Source organism: Silurus aristotelis, assembly GCF_946808225.1.
Source record: "Silurus aristotelis genome assembly, chromosome: 17".
Lineage (NCBI taxonomy): Eukaryota > Metazoa > Chordata > Actinopteri > Siluriformes > Siluridae > Silurus > Silurus aristotelis.
Window position 1 is genome coordinate 16,739,445 of NC_139590.1, and position 19,986 is coordinate 16,759,430.

Below are 19,986 nucleotides of genomic sequence, written 5' to 3' on the forward strand. Positions count from 1 at the left end.
TTTATGACTTATTAAACTAACCTTTAAATGAAAACATGCGACTATAGGAAGCTTCTTCATTGTCAGCTGTTTGGTGGACTCCTGATAGCTATGGCAACCTCCGCACTTAATTTTGGCACTGCTACCTAGATGCTCAGGCCGAGTAAATCTGCAGAGGAGGGAGAACAGAACAGAGATAGATGAGACAATTACACAGTGCATTCAATACATGTATGATATAGATATTTTAGTTTTGAGCCTTTTTAATTTTTATAGTGCTTGCCCATTCAGCCAACAACTTCCACATCATGCCATATGTTAATGTTGGAACAGTTGTTCAAATAAAATAAACCATTTAAATACACAAAATAAGACAGTGGGACAGACCGACTGTAAATTTCCATTTGTTCAAAAAGCGTTTTGTAATTTTTTTGTTACCTAAATTGTTATTCCATTTTACTATAAACAAATAATTACTGTAAGCAATACAATAATACTGCTACTGGATAAACAAACATGTCAGTATGCATTTCAACACATTGAACAGCACAAAGTGACAAGGATTTTTTATTTACAATTCCATCGGTTCAGTAAATAAATCTTCTATTACAAGACTACTCCCTAAAAGCTACACAAAACTAATTGGACAGTCGGAAGCAGAAGATACACACACACACACACACACACACAGATATATAAATAAAATCACAAGCATATAATGATTGCATTTTTTTTTTATGCAGTTTATTATTATAAATATTTGTGATCAACATTTGAGCAGTTAATTTTTTTCAGCAATTTTAAACAAAAAGCCCGCTTGTATACGTGCTTGGTTAAATAATATATCAAATAATATTTTATAAAAAAATAGAATTAATGAATCTAATGCAATAAATATGTTCTACTTAACTATTCTACTTTTTTCTAGCATAATCACTCCCTCGATATGCGTAATAAAATGCTAACGAATCAAAAGCGCTAGCATTAGCCGCTAAGGAACGATATTGATTCTTTAGCATTTTGTGTCCAAAAAAAATATTATTTCTGGTACGGAGAGACATTGCACTAGTTCCAGTTTATTTATTATACCCCTGGCATTTTTGTGTATGTTTTAAAGTTTAAAAATATTAATTAAAAAGCACACTCAAAGTGTGAGGCAAAGATTAAGCTGTCTGCCACTTCCATGAGGGAAACCAGATTTTCATTTTATATATATATATATATATATATATATATATATATATATATATATATATAAATATCTATCTATCTATCTATCTATCTATCTATCTATCTATCTATCTATCTATCTATCTATCTATCATATATAAATACAGTGAGTAAAATAAGTATTTGAACACCCTGCTATTTTGCAAGTTCTCCCATTCAGAAATCATGGAGGGGTCTGAAATTGTCATCGTAGGTGCATGTCCACTGTGAGAGACATAATCTAAAAAAAATCCAGAAATCACAATATATGATTTTTAAACTATTTATTTGTATGATACAGCTGCAAATAAGTATTTGAACATCTGAGAAAGTCAATGTTAATATTTGGTACAGTAGCCTTTGTTTGCAATTACAGAGGTCAAATGTTTCCTTTAGTTTTTCACCAGGTTTGCACACACTGCAGGATGGATTTTGGCCCACTCCTCCACACAGATCTTCTCTAGATCAGTCAGGTTTCTGGCCTGTCGCTGAGAAACACGGAGTTTAAGCTCCCTCCAAAGATTCTCTATTGGGTTTAGGTCTGGAGACTGGCTAGGCCATGCCAGAACCTTGATATGCTTCTTACAGAGCCACTCCTTGGTTATCCTGGCTGTGTGCTTCGGGTCATTGTCATGTTGGAAGACCCAGCCTCGACCCATCTTCAATGCTCTAACTGAGGGAAGGAGGTTGTTCCCCAAACTGTGTGTACATATATATATATATATATATATATATATATATATATATATATATATATATATATATATATATATATACATACACACACACACACACACACACACACCCATATACACTGGAGATCAATATTAGAGAACAATTTATAAACAATTAAACAATTCTGAAATAATGTCATCTTCACTGCTCAACAGTTGAAGGAGTTTTTGTCCTGTCTATACCATGCTACCAGAACACCTTTTCCACAAATTAACTAAGGCATTTAAAAAAAAATACATTATTTTGCAGAAAACACTCTGATCAAAATTAGAGAACAACAATGACTGTAGCATGGAAAAAGATTACAACATTTTCTGAAGGTTACAACAGTCAGCAATTAGTAGGAAGTGTACAGGCCTCTGCTCTGAATGACTTCAGCACATCTGCTGCCACAGGACAGCACTAGTCTCTCACACTGCTCTGGTGTGATTTTGGTCCACTCTTCTTCCAATCTTCTCCACAATTCGGTGACTGTAGTGGGTTTCTTGACCATAACTTCGTCGCCAAGGATTTTCCAGAGGTTCTCTATTGGGTTGAGATCAGGACTCTGGGCAGGCCATGTCATTATTTCAATGTTTTCAGTTTCAAGGAACTGCTTTACCCGTTTTGCCGTGTGACATGGAGCGTTGTCCTGCATGAACACTGCGGGCTGATTGGGTGATGTACCATATGTTGTTGAAGAAGGTTCTGATAAACATTTGCATTCACTCTGCCATGTAGCTGTATAAGAGGCCCAACTCCTGCTGCAGAAAACATGCCCCAAACCATGACACTTCCTCCTCCACTTTTCCACTTCTTTACACACTTTGGGTTCAGTCTTTCTCCAGTTTGTCACAGAACACTTTGGGTTCAGTCTTTCTCCAGTTTGTCACAGAACACAATGTTTCCCATCAGACCCAAATAAATTAAACTTGCTTTCATCACTGAAGTGAACTTTGGACCAGTTCTGCTCTGTCCACACAACATGCTCCTCAGCAAAGCTTAGTCTAGCCTTTTGATTCTTTTTGCTAATGAGAGGTTTGGTCACTGCAGAGTGGGCTTTCAGTCCAAATGCTCTTAAACGTCGAGACACTGTATGACGAGACAGATCTTTACCCTGTTCAGCGCTGAACTGGTGAGCAATTCCAGCTGCAGTGTGGAAACGATTGCCCATTGAGATCCTTCGCAGTATCCTGTCCTCTCTTGTATTTGTCTTCTGTGGACGACCAGCCTTCTTGGCAGACTTGAATGAGTTGGTGATGTTGTAAAGATTCAATATTCTTGAAATCACAGATTTGGAACGACCAACTTGTCTTGCTATGGGTGATAGGGTCATCCCTTTGGCATTCATCTGGACAACCTGCTGCCGGAGGCTTTCAGTCACTTTAGAACGGCCCACCATCTTGCAGCGTCAGTGAAACTGGAAGTTAGGCTGCCAGTTAAATAGGGGTTGACAGATAATCAAGGAAATTAGCACCAGTTACCAGATTAACACCAATAACTGGGAGGTATCTGAAAGTGTTCTCTAATTTTAATCAGTGTGTTTTCTGCTAAATAATGGATTTATTTTTTATTTCTTAGTTATTTTGTGAAAAGGTGTTCTGGTAGCATGGTATAGACAGGACAAAAACTCCTTCAACTGTTGAGCAGTGAAGATTTGTGAATTCTTCAATTGTTTATAAATTGTTCTCTAATTTTGATCACCAGTGTGTGTGTGTGTGTGTGTGTGTAATATATATATATATATATATATATATATATATATATATATATATATATATATATATATATATATATATATATATATATATATATATAAATATCTATCTATCTATCGATCTATCTATCTATCTATCTATCTATCTATCTATCTATCTATCTATCTATCTATCTATCTATCTATCTATCTATCTATCATATATAAATACAGTGAGTAAAATAAGTATTTGAACACCCTGCTATTTTGCAAGTTCTCCCATTCAGAAATCATGGAGGGGTCTGAAATTGTCATCGTAGATGCATGTCCACTGTGAGAGACATAATCTAAAAAAAATCCAGAAATCACAATATATGATTTTTAAACTATTTATTTGTATGATACAGCTGCAAATAAGTATTTGAACATCTGAGAAAGTCAATGTTAATATTTGGTACAGTAGCCTTTGTTTGCAATTACAGAGGTCAAATGTTTCCTTTAGTTTTTCACCAGGTTTGCACACACTGCAGGAGGCATTTTGGCCCACTCCTCCACACAGATCTTCTCTAGATCAGTCAGGTTTCTGGCCTGTCGCTGAGAAACACGGAGTTTAAGCTCCCTCCAAAGATTCTCTATTGGGTTTAGGTCTGGAGACTGGCTAGGCCATGCCAGAACCTTGATATGTATATATATATATATACACACATACATACATACATATATATATATATACATACATACATACATATATACATATATATATATATATATATATATATATATATATACATACACACACATACATATATATACACATACATACATACATTATATATATATATATATATATATATATATATATATATATATATATATATATATATATATATATATATATACACACACACACACACACACACACAAAACAAAGAAAGGATTAAGTTTACTGACATTATTTTATGCGCTGTTGCCATCTAGTGGCCAGATAACGCACATTTTCAAAAAGATGGGCATTTACTTGTCACATATACCAACGAGGCATAACATTATGACTACCTGCCTAATATTGTGTTAAGCCCCCTTTTGCTGACAAAACTGTCCTGATCGGTTGAGAATTAACAGCGTTAACTTTTTCAGCAGATTGAGCTACAGTGGCTCATCTGTTTAATGGACCAGCCTTCACTCCCCACATGCATCAATGAATCTTGGCCACCCATGACCCTGTCCCTGGTTCAAGTATAATACTTATATATAATGTGTATGTGTGTATAATATAATATAATATATTCATTGGAGGCATACGACTCCAACTAGTAGACACAAACCTGTGTGTCATGACAATGCACGTGTGCACAAAGTAATATCCATGAAAATATATTAAATATATTAAATATATTTTAGATCAGTTGAAGTGGAAGATCTTCACTGGGCTGCTATAGAGCTGTAACCTCAAAACTATTGAACACATTTGGGATTAATTATAATGCTGACTACACCCCAGGCCTCACCTTACATCAGTACCTGACTTTACAAATGTGCTTGTGGCTGAATGAGCTCAAATCTCCATAAGCACACTCCAAAATCTAGTGGAACATCTTCCCTTAAGAGTGGACGTTATTAGAACACCAAATAGGGACTAAATGTGGAATAAGATGTTCAAAAAGCACCAGTAGTGGAACAGAAGCAAAGTAAATTGGTAGTACTTAATATTTTAAAAAGTACTTATTTCTGTTTGGGGAGACTTTTACGTTAACTTCACTACAGTCAAAAATCTTACTTTTTACTCAACTACATTTCACAAAATCAGTGGATAAAAACTTAACTGGTCAATATTGCAGCACATTATAAACTTGTTTTGATTGTCGGTTGGCAGTGGCGGATTTTGGCATAGGCGACATGGGCAGCAAGACACTTTTTTATTTTTTTTTACCGCTAATTTGCAATATTGCATCAATTATTATATCATGTCACGGTCAATGAACTTGGTCGGGACCCAAAATGTGCACTTACTGCCCGGAGAGGTTTCCGAAGAACTGAACCCAGCTAAAATTATGGATGACAAAAAAAAAAAGGTCTAAACCAGGGGTCACCAACATGTTGCCCGCAAGGACCACATGAGTCCCCTGCAGGCCTTTTCTAAAAATAGCTCACCATAACGCCATTTACCAATGAGCTGCATCTAATTTTTTTAAATCACACTTGCATTGTTGTGAATTTAAAAATGACAATATTAAAATATAGATGACTAGATATAGATGAATATCATTAATTATTAATAATATCATATAATTAAAGTTAAATTGAGCAAATCTGTTATTTCAGAAGTGTGTATCAAACTGGTAGCCCTTCACATTAATCGGTAACCAAGAAGTAGCTCTCAGTTTCAAAAAGGTTGGTGACCCCTAGGGGGAAGCATGCAAAAGATAAAGGTGTGTATGCAGCTCCATCACTCATCTTGTTAAGATAGTATGGTCTAATGCATTAAATGAAATAATAACTGTATATCAATTCATAAAAGGCTAATAACTGTATATTACTTATGCTATGTGTTGCCTGATATGCTTTTACGCATAAAGCAAAAGATTCTTTTTTTTTTTTTAGCTTGCATAGCTTTATAATTTATAGTACCTGTACATGGTTTATCGAAAGGAGATCGTGTCTTTTCAGTGGCTGCTCCACACGTATGGAACAAGTTGCCAGCCTATATAAGAACTGCACCAACATACGCTGATTTTAAGTCTCTTCTTAAAACGTATTTATTTACTTTTGCGTATGATCATAAGTAAGCACACTGCAAATATATTGTAGCATATATTATAAGGATATAGATGTTGGCTACAATTAGCCAAAGAGTTGTATGCTTCATGGTTCTGGGAGTTTGATCAATTGTACACAATGACATGTGAATTTAATTTAGCAATAAATGCATTCAAGATATTTATACATAAAATGGAGCTCTCAGAAATGTGTGGACTGCTCTAAGAATGTCAGAAACTATGAAACTATTCAATGTGGGAGATTTTGGGTCACGGCGTGGTTCGCCCATGGTGTCATTCAAGCTAGAACTGCCATTCCTGGTTGGTGGTATCTACTTAGCACAAGCATACCGTTCAGCATCAGTTTAACAGCAAGGCGAACTTGCCACAGCACCCGTGGCCTTATTTGCGCGTTTTTTTTTTTTCTTTAGTCGTTAAAAAGAAGGTTTCAGGCTTATGATAATTAATAAGATAAAAATCAGATAACTCATTTCTATCATTCTATTAATGGATTGATGTGCTAATAGTAACATTAGTCTTTTCACATAAACTTAGTTAAGTTAATTAAGCAAGAGTCTTAATTATAAAATTTTAATTATAATAGGAACATTATAGCCATAATAAATCATAGTACTTGGATACTTAAGTACATTTGAAGCCAAATACTTTTGTACTTTTACTTAAGAGAAAGCTTAAATTGAGCACTTTTACGGAAGTAATATTTTACCGTGTTTAACGCACAAATCGTATGCTCAGGTCTCTACAAACTTTTGTCAACATACTATGAGGGGTAATTGTCATTCAGAACGAAGCTCTTTATAATAGTTTCTTAAAGTGTGTAAATGTTAAAACTATTAATCTTTTAATTCATTTCTTCTGAAGAAATTAATAAACTTCAACCTTCAAATAATGGTATTTCACCCTGCTAATAAAATGCAGGTCAAAGATTTCTACATAATCTTTTATTCTTTTAGTTTTGTTTGTGTATCAAACTAGTTGGGTGATTACCATTCTTTAAAGGTCAAGTTATTATTTTAAACTTCATTTTCTGAAATGGCAAAGACTATGAATGTTTTTTTTTTTTTTTAAGAAAGAAAAAAATACTAAAGATAAAGAAAAAGAATTTCTAAACTATAATTTTCAAAATCCATATTTTTATATTTATAATAGACTGTATGAATTATTTTTTATCAGGTGATACTGAAACCGCAATATTTTAAAATTTTACTTGTTTTCTCTTAAATTATCCTGAATTATTATTCTGTTTTCTTGCTTTTTCCGACATGTGCCTATAGCCCTTTAGTCCGTTTAATACTGGTGTTGTTTACCTGTCTCGCATTATCTCAGTTGTACTCGCTATTATAAGCACTATTTTGGTTGTGTATCGGCCTTTGAGCACAGGTGAGGACTTGTTCGAGTTGGAGGCCATGGAAAAGCAGATCAATGACAGATAAAGCAGGCCCAGATAGGGGTTTGGAAAGCTGTGCTGGAATTATCCCGGACGAGCGCTCACTCATCACAGGTAAATATGCAGGTAGAAATTAATACTCTCACCACCTCAACTCCACGTTTCTCTGCCCCGGGCCCGAACACTTAGAACGCGGCCTGCCCAGGTATTGTTCACCCCAGCAAAATTGGAGCGGAGCACCAGCTGACTGGTAAGTCATAATAAAAATGTATGATATGATGATTATGATAGCTGTCCAAAAAAATCTTAATGTTACAAGTACACGCTTGTCATAGAAACAGGATCTATTCCCAGAATTGTAAGATAAAGCAATACATTCATTTCTAGAAATTCTCAGAAAGTCTGTTCAAATAACTTAACATTAAAATAGATACAACTAAATGCACAGCCAGCAGCTCTGATCTAAAGATAGAACTGCTAAATATTAGATCTATGATGTCAAATGCGCTGATTCTAATTGAAATTATTACCGATCAGGAATTTAATGCAGTGTTTAAAAGAAACATGGATTAAACCAAACGAATATGTAGCATTAAATAAAACTAGTTCTCCCAAGTCTAGACATATGCACACACCAGCCCCGTCTAAATGGCAGAGGAGTCAATTTAATTACTAATTATTTATAGACCCCCAGGGCCCTATTCTGATGTTCTTGTAGAATTCGCAGATTTCATCACAAATCTAGCTACTTCTTTTGACAAAGCATTCATTCTTCGTGACGTTAATATTCATTTTCATAATCAGAATCTTAAAAAAAGCAGTTGTATCCATTCTAGATTCAGTAGGGATTAATCAGAATGTCATAGGACACACTCATAGTGGTGGAGACACACTTTATTTAATCCAAACATTTGGATTAAATGTAAGAAAATGAATAATAACTCCACAATCTGAAGCTATTTTAGATCATTGCCTCATATTTAAAATCTGCCTCAGTCATAGCATAAGTACCTCGCCACATTACCGTGTTAAGTGTACATTTACGTCAACTGCAGCAAAAATTAAACTTCTGGAGTTATCGACATTAATTAGATCACCATCTACTGAATATCTAGAATGAACGTTCCATTAAACACTAGATAATGTAGCGGCCATTAAAATAAAATAATTAAAAGTGAAAAAATTTGCACCGTAGTATCATGATCATACGCACACTTTAAAACAGACCATTCAGAAATTAGAACATGAATGGCGCCAAACTACATTGCCAGTATTTCAAACAGCATGGAAAATGAGCCTCCTGAGTTATAGGTAAGATCTTAGTGCTGCTAGATAAGCATATTATTCTACCCTCATAGAAGTTAACAAGCATAATCCTAGATTTTTAATCAGTACTGTAGCAAAATGAACTAGGAATAGAAGCACTGCTGTAACATGCACACTATCAATAGGCAGTGATGATTTCATAAACTTTTTTAATGATAAAGTGGAAAACAGAAAAAATTCAAACAATTAATTTAAATCCAAACGATTCTTTAAATAACCCTGTAAATGGCACACAATAATTTTAACAGGTCATCAATGACAAAGTATTACTCCCATTCACATGGATGAATTAATTTAAATTATTTCCGCATCAAAATCATCAACTTGTTTTTTTTTTAGATCTTTCACCTACATGTTTCCTCAAACAGATAATTCCAGAAGTAATTAAACCTGTTCTAAATATAATGAACTTTTCAATTAGCACTGGTTATGTACCCAAATCAAACTTGCAGTTATAAACCCTCTAATTAAAAAGTCTGACCTTGTCAGCTGTCCAACTATAGGCAAATATCAAAACTCCCTATTATCTCCAAGATTCTAGAAAAGGTATCACAGCAGTTATGCTCACAACTACTTAGGAATAACACTTATGAAATGTATCAGTCAGGATTTAGGTAACATCACAGCAAAAAGACAGAGCTGGTTAAAGTGGTAAAAGAAGGCTATTGGCCTTGACTCCTATCTTGTGTTTCTTGATCCTAGTGCAGCTTTTGACACCATTAATCATAATATCATCCTTGCTAGACTAGAAATGTTGTTGACTGATTGTTATCAGTTTGATGATGTAAATGGTGAGTTCTATACACCATTGGTGTAGAGAACAGAGGTGAAGTTTGGTGTTCCGCAAGGATCGGTCTTAGGCCCACTGCTTTTTTCTATTTATATGCTGTCTCTGGCTGAAATTAACCATGTGTTCGTTCTGCACTTACATGAGAGAACATAACTCTCCCACTCTTTCTTGACAACAACCATCTCTGCCTATTCGATGTGCAGAAATGACCGAAAAACAACGCCATCCGACCAGAGCCAACGAGGCAGGAAAAAATAAAGCAGACTGACACTCAAAACCCCTGACCTTCCCCAACGGCCAACCATCAGCTTGGTGTGTACCTGCTTCAAATCCTTATAATTTGTTCTTAATCTAGCCTTATATATTCTATTTGTTAAATATGATGCTTTTGAAAAGAAAATGAGAATAACATTTGGAGAAAGAATGAGAGTTTTCGAAACTGAATTTTTAGCTAACAAGTGCACAGAAGAGAGTCTTATGTTTAGTAAATAAATGTTTGATATAAACAATTTTCTGTATCACGTCTTATTAACCGTTAGATTATATGAAATGAAGGGGAAAAAGAAAATCAACCCAAAAAATTTGCCTCATACATTACCCTGATTTCTAAATATTGGCATCAGCATCGGCCAGAGAAAAACCCATATTGGTCGTCCTCTACTTTTGAGTCTGGATCCTCTAAAGGTTTTTTCCTCATACCATCTCATGGAGTTCTCTTTCATCATCTCGTGTTCGAGAGCCACCTATGGGAAGGGCATCTGTATCTGACCTCAAAGAAACATTTTGCACCAAGTCTGGCTTGACAGACAGGAGCACTTGCCCAGTGGCAGATAATGGACCACCCCTTACCCGAACCTATCCTTTAGCTGACATTCGCTTCTCGTGGCAGCTGTATACTCACATCACAGCTTGTTCGCTATTTGACTTAACTTTGTCTTCAGGAGCATCTTTAGATCAGCTTCTGCCCGTCGTACTTGTCTTTTAGCCAGGTTAGCTTTTTGCGAGCCGGCCATGCCGGCACCCATTAAAAGGCTGCCCGGTTATTCATAACCTTTTCTAATGCCGCTTTTTAAGGCTGCACCGGTGGACAACTAGTCGTGAGCCTGCCCGGCTGCGTGCAGCACTTACATTGCCGCTAGGGATCCCATCCTTTCTGCGTTGTTTGCTTGGGACTTAAACATTCTCAGGAAGCAATAGAATTCTTATAACTGAGAATTGTAGCCACTGCTTGGTACTTTCCCGAAAAAGTTCCTGTGTCACAGGCACATAGTAGCCACTACTCTGTGCCAATTTGAAGAAAATGTCCAAGTAGGAGGGGGAATAAAGGCGACACCGTGGTGCAGCAGGGGTCTTCCCACGGTGTGGCTTCCGTGAACTGGCAAACCAATGCCTATCACCGTTCGAAAATTTACTAGTGGCCAAACCCCATTTCATCGACGGACCACCAGGCTCCGGGGATGAGGATGATGGAGGCCTTCACAATGGCTTGGATGACAGGGAAGCCATCCTGTCATGTGTAGCCCCTCAAGCTATTGCTCCCACTGCCTTGCCCCAATTGGAACTCTCAGAGTTTGTGAACAAGCTGACATCTCCTCTCTGTTGTCCGCATATCAGTCTGAACTTCTGATCAACTTGGGACAACAACTGGAGAAAGGGTCGCCCTCTGAAAGGACATCATTACAGTTAACAATCTTGTCCTCTGTAATGCTCGTCAAGCTGTCCAAGCTAGCAGGCGCTCTATGGCTCTCACGGTGGTTGGAGAACACACGCTGTTGCTTAATCTATCTGGTCTCCCATGGACAGGCTCTCTTTTGCCCTGCAATCACGTTAATGCAACAGCTTTATGATGACAAGAAGGAGGAGGACAAGGCTTTCAAACTTTGTCTTACAAGGAAGCCAGTGCCATGCCAGAAGTCCTCTGTTTGGCCGCCTAATGCACCTGCTATGTGACGCCATTCTCGCCATATGGGCAGGACTAACAAACTCTGTGAGAAGCCACCAGCTCAACAGAGTACCCCACTTCTGCTAAACACTGGGGAAAATTGTCCCTCACCATGGCTGCAGCAAAGAAACCCCAAGCCACTCTACCTTTGATCATAAACGTAAACATCCGGGCTGATGCTTGGCCACAGGGGGCTTTAAGTCCACATTCAAGTCACCTGTTCTGACTTCCATATTCCCCAATTCAAAATCAGCACCCCCTACTAATGAGTGCCCACCTCCAGTTCACACAGGGTTCACTGCTCCACATGTTGTACAGTGTGCGTATCCCTGGTCAATAGAGTAAAGAAGTGAGAAAAAGTGGGCAATCAGGGTCACCACACAGCTCCCTTAACATTACTCTCTCAACTTTAATAAATGCTTCAGCATCAGTATTTCCCCAAAAACAAAAAGTGATAGCATACGGGTGGCCCAAAGCAACATTGCTAGCAAAGACAATTCCTCTTCTGTATGCCCGGCCATTGCCCCTTCTATTACACACGGACCTCCTGTCCCTAATCAATGGGGGGAACTACAATCCTCAACCAGACAGGGTGGCTCTCTGGGCCTAGGCCTGTTAGAGGGCAAATGTGAATACACTGGGACTTCCCCATGTGTTATTGCTACTATTCAGAATGCTGGGGCCTCTTCTACACGCTCCCTCTATGATTGCAAGTTTGAGGATGTATGTTTGAGGAGTGGTGTGAGAGGCACTAGCTGATTTCATATCAGTGCTCAGTTGTTGATATTTTTGGCTTTTTGCAAGATCTTCTTGATAGTGGAAGATAATTTTCTATGGTTTTAAGATCTATTTAACGGGCTATTGCTGCATGGCCTGCTGTGCTTGGCGGCACTATGGTGGGGCAACACCCCCTTATTCGTACATTTATAAAGTATGCTCGTCGCTCCCTACCAGTCACCAGAAGAGGTGCCATGGTGCCGGATGCTTTGTCTCAACAGCCTTTCGAGCCCTTGGGAAATATCTCCCTTAAACTTTTGTCCTTCAAGACAGCTCTGCTACTGGTCTTTGCTTCCACCAAACATGTCAGTGATTTGCATGCACACTCCTTTCATTCCTCGTGCACCAAATTCCATCTCAGTGGAGATGAGGATAACCTAACTCGGCCTTCATGCCTAAATGCTTCTCAGCTTTCAATGGCAGTGTGACTGAGCTCTCTGCTTTTTACCCCCAACCCCCCCTCCACTTTTCCTCTGCGGAGGATCAAAGGATGAATGCTTTATTCCCTGTTTGTGGCCTGCGGGTTTACATAGACAGGACTAGCCCATTCATAAAGAGCGCCCAGCTCTTAATTTTTTGGGTCCCCCCAACACAGTGAATCCCATTTCTAAGCAACGCCTCTCTCATTGGCTTGTGGAATCCATTTTTTTGGCATATAAATCCAAGGGAGTGTAGCCTCCAGGGGGCAAGAGGGGTTTTCTTGTAGGACATTTGTGTCACTGCAAGCTGGGCCTCTCCACATAGATTTGTCAGATACTACCGACTTAAATGTTATCCAGACCCTGGTAGCTCATTCTGTTTTAGAGGTGGGATCTTCGCAGCCTTCAGCTGTTAGGCCCTTGACTCCTTTTAGTTTTTATTGTCCAGACAGTTGCTATTAAGCATGTTAGCTTGTACCCTCACTGGACACCAAAAATATTTCAGAATATATATTATATATATTTTCTAGGTTCTTCAAAGTAGCCACCTTTTGCTTAGATTACTGCTTTGCACACTCTTTGCATTCTCTTGATGCCTACTTTGAAGAACCTACAATATGACATATTTTCAGTTGTTTCACACTTTTTTGTTATGTATATAATTCCACATGTGTTAATTCATAGTTTTGATGCCTTTAGTGTGACTCTACAATTTTCATAGTCATGAAAATAAAGAAAACTCTTTGAATGAGAAGGTGTGTCCAAACTTTTGGTCTGTACTGTATATATAATATATATAAACTTTTGGTCTGTATACACACACACACACACACACACACACACACACACACACACACACACACAAATATGTTTATTTTACATGCTGCCCGCACGTTGTGTGATCAGCATTCTGGTATGCATGTTACCACGTCATGTCCTTTATGGCCTAACTTCGTGTGGGGTCTGCTACTCTGTGACATGTCAAGCACTGCCTTCCTCTGGCTTGCACGGCCTTACTGTGAGTGCATTGGGCAACCTGTCCATATTTGGAGCTGACCATATCTCCAGGGGTTACACAAACAGTAACCTATTGTTTTTCCTTGCCACAGGCTTGCTCATCAGAGATAAACCATTATAAAAAAAGTCATAGGAAATAAACTTACGCATTCTTTTATATGAACTTCTTACCACTTTATCTGTGTAAAGCTGCTTTGAGACAAAAGTCCATTGTAAAAAGTGCTATACAATTGAAATTTTTTAATATTAATATATTAATTATTATTAATTATATAATTGAATATATGTTTATGAAAGTGGTAGGCTGTCAACTCAATCAGAATCACTCACTTACGTTTTAATGTATTTAATATTAAAATATTATAAGACAAAAGATGTGAATGCATAGAGAAAAAACACAAAAATGCACAGAAAGCCCAGGGTTATTTTATGAGGTTAATATCGATGCCTCTGCTAGAGATGAAGTATGTAGGCGATGCAGCTGTGGCTACAGTTAAAGGAAACTTAAATTGAATTGTGTTGAATTGTGTTAATTGGGTTTCTTGCTTTTGAAATAAAATTCTCTTTCTGTGCATGAAATACCTGTCTGTTATGCAGTGCTCTGTTATACTGTGTTTCTGTATAATATTGATTTATACTGTTTCTATAGCCTTGGAGTCATAATGATGAGAGGTGAACTGATTCAGATAGGACACCACTGAAGGCCTAGGGGTGAAATGTGCAGCCTGCCACTGATGCATGATATTTGAGATTTTTTTTTTTTTTTTTTTTAAATACTTTATTGATCCCACAGGGAAATTGTCATTTCTTTACATATCCCCACGATGTAGGAACCTGGGGTCAGCCATGTTACAATGCCCCTGAAGCACAGAAGGTTAAAGGACTTGCTCAAGGGGCCCAAGAGTGGAAGCTTAGCAAAACCCAAAGCCTTTCGATCAGTAACACATAGCCTTATCCCCTAAGCTTCCACATCCTTAAACTGGGGTTAATTTTGGGATTCTTTATAATAATAAAGGTAGGGCCTAAAAATAGTAAAAAAAAAAAAAAAAAATTCAAGGCATGAGCCACAAAATGGAAACATTCCTTTGAGACTCTGATCCACGATTACAGATTCACACAGTTCCTGCAGATTTTTTAGGTGCTCTTTCATGCTCTAAATCCCAAAGGTTTCGGTTAGATTCAGATCTGGTGGCTGAGAAGGCCAATTAATAGCACTGAACTCTTGGTCATGTTTATGGTTCAGGACAATTTTTGCATTATCGGTGTAAAATAATGTAAATTGTAGGCATTAAGGGATGCACATGCTCAGCAACAATATTCATATGGCATTTAAGCGATGACTGATTGGTACTAAGTTAGAAAAAGAAAACATTCTCCCACACCATTACACTACCTTCACCCACCTAGACTGCTGATATGAGGCAGGTTTAGTCCATGGATTCACGCTGTTGGGGTAAAAAATTCTGACCCTTCTATCTGTGTAGCTCAGCATAAATCGAGATTCAGTAGATCACGATCAAAATCAGAGCGATCATATTTAAACCCCATTTTGAATGTTGATGAACATTATCAGAAGCTGCTGATCCATATCCGTGTTACTTTGCATTGTGCTTCTGCCACATGATTGACTTATTTAATAATTGCATGAATGAGAATGTTCCTGGCTTTCAGGTGCTCAGTAAATGCACATTGTGATCTGTGTATATTTACAATATCATAGACTTACTGCATAAATATAAAGTATTGAATAAATGGATTAAATGTGAACCCACCGACGCAAGCAGTCTGTGAGTGTGGTGGAGCCAGTCAGATGACCCTCCCCATTAACTACAGCACCGTCTCCTCCCGGACTCAGAGGCCAGAACGGTGTTGACGACCCAGGCAGGTCCAGACTGATGTCCCAGAAAGGGTCTATCGTAGTGGAAACACCACTGAAATAGAACAGAAGCAACTGGTTACAGAATATACAATTTATACATATGTGCATAAATTCAATATAAGCACTGTGGCTGCACAGCTCTTGCATACCAGTTCTTTTTGTACTGTTTGTACGTTTTCTCCCATGTCCCAATAACATACAAGTGGCCATTAGGTGTGAATGAGCATATGAATGTGTGGGCTGGTGGCCCATTCATGGTGTACCTTCCACCTCTCACCCAGTGTTCTCCCACCAATGACACTGTTCTTTAGAGCCACTATGACCCTGATCAGGTGCACACTGAGCAGACATGAATGAATAATATGCTAATAATTTAGGGGTAAACCAAATAAAACAATAAAAATGCTGCTCATCCAAAAGGGACAAATACACAATAAGCACTGACTAGAACAAGTAATTAAGCACAAAGCTCTTTTATATATCAAAATATAAACCAATTCTCTTGATTTAGCAGGTTAAAAGAGGCAACGGATCTTTTTTAAAAAAGCAATGATGAAAGCAAAAATTGGTGCAATTTAACTAGATGCCCAGGCAGAGGCACTAGAGAACAGACACAGGACAGAGAGGGAATGACTGTGATATTAAATATGTAGAGTAAATATGAATGTACAATTAATTGGTAGACTGAGCTTCACAATATCTTTTTTGACACACATACATGTGTATATACACAAATGCTCACAGACAAACATGGAGTGGGCCTTACTGGCAAACTTGACAGGTCACATCAGATTGTAGTCCACCGGTGAAAATTTGGTCAATGATACAGTTACAGTGATTCGGATTGTTTGCTTTCTTCCCGTTGTCATCATCTAAGTAAAAGAGAGACAGAGAAAAAGAAAAAGAGAACAGGGGTAAAACAAAATTAATTATTCAGCATTTGTGTTGTCCTCAATTGTATTTTACTTCACTCGTTTCATATTTCACCTTCTAAAGCAATCCACTTTTTTTTTTTTTTTTTTTTAAGTCTGCATTCTATTTTCTGATGTTTTAAATGCATAGAGGTCTTTTAGGTCACCTTACTGAGTCCATTGTGTAGTCAAGTGTGACACAATTTTGCATAAAACTGCATACCATTCCCAGTGTTTCCAACAACAAATCTTGTCAACCGATATCACCACTTCTGGCTTTACTACACTGTAGTGTTAGTGTGTTAGTGTGAGTGAGTGAGTGAGTGAGTGAGTGAGTGAGTGAGTGAGTGAGTGAGTGAGTGAGTGAGTGAGTGAGTGAGTGAGTGAGTGAGTGAGTGAGTGAGTGAGTGAGTGAGTGAGTGAGTGAGTGAGAGAGAGAGAGAGAGAGAGAGAGAGAGAGAGAGAGAGAGAGAGAGAGAGAGAGAGACCTTTGCAGTGGCGATGCAGCACATCCAGGGCAGCAATGAGGAATTCATGTGCATCCTGCTGTTCGTAGCCGGCCAGGTGACGCGCATGTGTCCACACTAGGTGGAGCAGCCGGAATGGGATGTGGGGAGACCGGTGTCCTGAATAAAACTTGAGAGACAGAAACCAACAGAGACCAAGATAGCAAGAGATGGAGAGAAATAGAGGGAAAGAGAGATTTCAAAACACCTGATAAAATGTAATATCTAAAAGCAAACCAGTTGCAACAGGTTTAGAAAAAAAACGTATTCACTCCCTCCCCTCTGTAGCCTCCATTTTTCCATTCCAGTCTCTGTTCTTCATCTTTTCATCTTAGTTATAACAGTTATTTTTTCTTGTATCCTGGCAGCATTACCGCACTTCACAGCTCTTTAATGCAATAAATGCATGTGGAATAGAAAGAGTGTGGAGTTGCAGCCATCTGGACCACCTGTCTGTGTTAGTGTTGCCACATTACTGATGTCACACAGTACCTCACTTTTCAGTTCTCTTTCTGAACCATGTTACTGTTCCAATCAAGGATCATATTTTCCAAACTAATTGGAACCAACTCCACCTCCACATTCAAAAAACAATGACCCGAAGCACATGTCCAAGTTCTGTAAGTGTTATACAGGGATCAAACAGTCAGCTGGAGTGTTATTTATCTTAGAATGACCTGCACAGTCACTGCACCTTAAATTCTACTTGTCTGGGATGAATTGTATCAGGATGAAATCTCCATCTGGTGAAGATCAAGGCAGGGCACAGATTAATGAGATTAATGTTTGCAGAAGCTAACAGTCCAGATGTCAAGAGTGTGTAACACTGTTATTCAAGCTAAAAAACGATTTTTCTATAAAAATTTACCAAATTACCAAATTAAGCAAAAGGAACATGCATGGGTCTCTCAAAATCCATTAAATAATAGGTTTTAACTAGTTATATATGCACTCTATGCAACTCATCTAGCTGACAATAATGTTGCTAACAAAAGACAAAGAAAGCCTGTACATTGAATTCAGCATCTCTTCCATGCATCAGACTCACCTCTTGAAAGAGCTGAGACATCTCACACACCAGGCATGAGTTGGCCTGCATCTCGCACTTGTGCCTGTCTGACAGGAAGAAGTCACGCAGCAGCGGTGTGTGTGTGAGTGCCTGCACAATGCAGTTCATGAAGCATGTATTGCCCAAGTTGATCAAACCCCGTAAACCTAAAGAAAACGATTGGGTACATCAGGCCGGCTTTAAAGTGGATAGATAATTCCAGGCATAAATTATTACATAAGTACAAACTGAGTGAAATGACTCAAGCAGAGCAACATAAGAAAAAAAAAATTTCCTTTGATTCTACAATGACTGTATAGTCTGCATCATTTAATCATTATGCAATAGCAGAGTTAAATGATTCTTGCTGTCAGAACTATACACACACCAACACACACTCTGATCAGACCCTGACTCCAGGTACATGTAACATTCTTTCCACTCCACCTGCTCTCTCTGGTTCACACTGTAAGAATGTGTAAATTGACTTGGACTGGGTGTGAAAGAGATGATGAATGAATCAGGGCTGTGTTAAAGATGAGGCGTGTGCGTGTGTGTGTGTGTGTGTGTGTGTGTGTGTGTGTGTGTGTGTGTGTGTGTGTGTGTGTGTGTGTTAGAAAGAGAGTGTTTGGGAGATGCTTCAATTGGTGCAAACAAATGGACTGCATAGCCAAAAGTTAGTGGACACCTGACCATCACACCCATGTGTGTGTGTGTCTTCCTCAAAATGTTACCATAAATTTGGAAGCACATAATAGTACAGAATATTTTTGCATGCTGTGTTCTAGCATGACAATGCCTCATTGCACACAAAGCGATAAAAGAAGACATGGCTTGCTGGATGGAGTGAGTACTTAAATAGTCTGCACAGAGCCCCGACCTTAATCCCCTCTTAACACCTTTGGAATGAACCAAATTAAATAGAATCATATTGCACCCCAGGCCTTGCCATCCAACAGTACCTGTTCTCACGAATGCTCTTGTAGCTTAATGAGCAAATTCCTACAGCCACTTTCCAAAATCTAGAGGAGAGCCTTCCCAGATGAGTGGAGGTTATAATAAATGCACAGATGAATGGGATATTTAAGAAGCACATCTGGGTATGATGAATTAAGTGCCTATAAACATTTGGCTATTAAAAACAGGTGGCACACAATACACCTTGTATTTGGTTTAAGGCCATTTATTTTGCAGAACTATAGAATAACCAATACTGGTTAGTTCCTAATGTCCAAACAAAACATCTAAAAGCATGTTAATTAACCACTTTGGGGTAAAACTGCATTGTTGAATGCTTAAAGAGGGAAAAAAAGATGACCCAACGACACAGATGGGCAAGTGTGTGCAAAATTCAATTTCCTCTGTTTGCAAGCCAATTAATATTTTTAAATGTGGCCAGATCCCAGGTTAAACTTGATGATAAATATGATTAGCTTTTTACAATAAAACTCAAGGCATCCCAGTACTTTTGTCCATATAATGCATTCTGACAGCTGGTATCTTATTAAAATTAAAAAGTTAATTTCTCTGGGAAACACAGGCATTTTATGGATCTGTTATCCTTTTCAGGATCTGTGAGCTCTGGTCTTGTTTTTCATTCAATGTTTTG

General features: G+C 38.0%; 1 protein-coding gene across 1 annotated transcript in view; it reads right to left on the reverse strand.

The window, feature by feature from the left end:
• The window catches only part of LOC310739700 (ubiquitin carboxyl-terminal hydrolase 22-like), a 60,439-nt gene that overhangs the window by 12,266 nt on the left and 28,187 nt on the right, over positions 1-19,986 (reverse strand). Inside the window, exons 5-9 of the mRNA XM_083565876.1 lie at positions 18,378-18,544; positions 17,312-17,459; positions 16,679-16,784; positions 15,806-15,964; positions 22-148 (exon numbers count right to left, since the gene is read on the reverse strand). Of these exons, the coding sequence (XP_083422002.1) occupies positions 22-148; positions 15,806-15,964; positions 16,679-16,784; positions 17,312-17,459; positions 18,378-18,544 (707 nt within the window). The remainder of the gene's footprint in view (positions 1-21; positions 149-15,805; positions 15,965-16,678; positions 16,785-17,311; positions 17,460-18,377; positions 18,545-19,986) is intronic.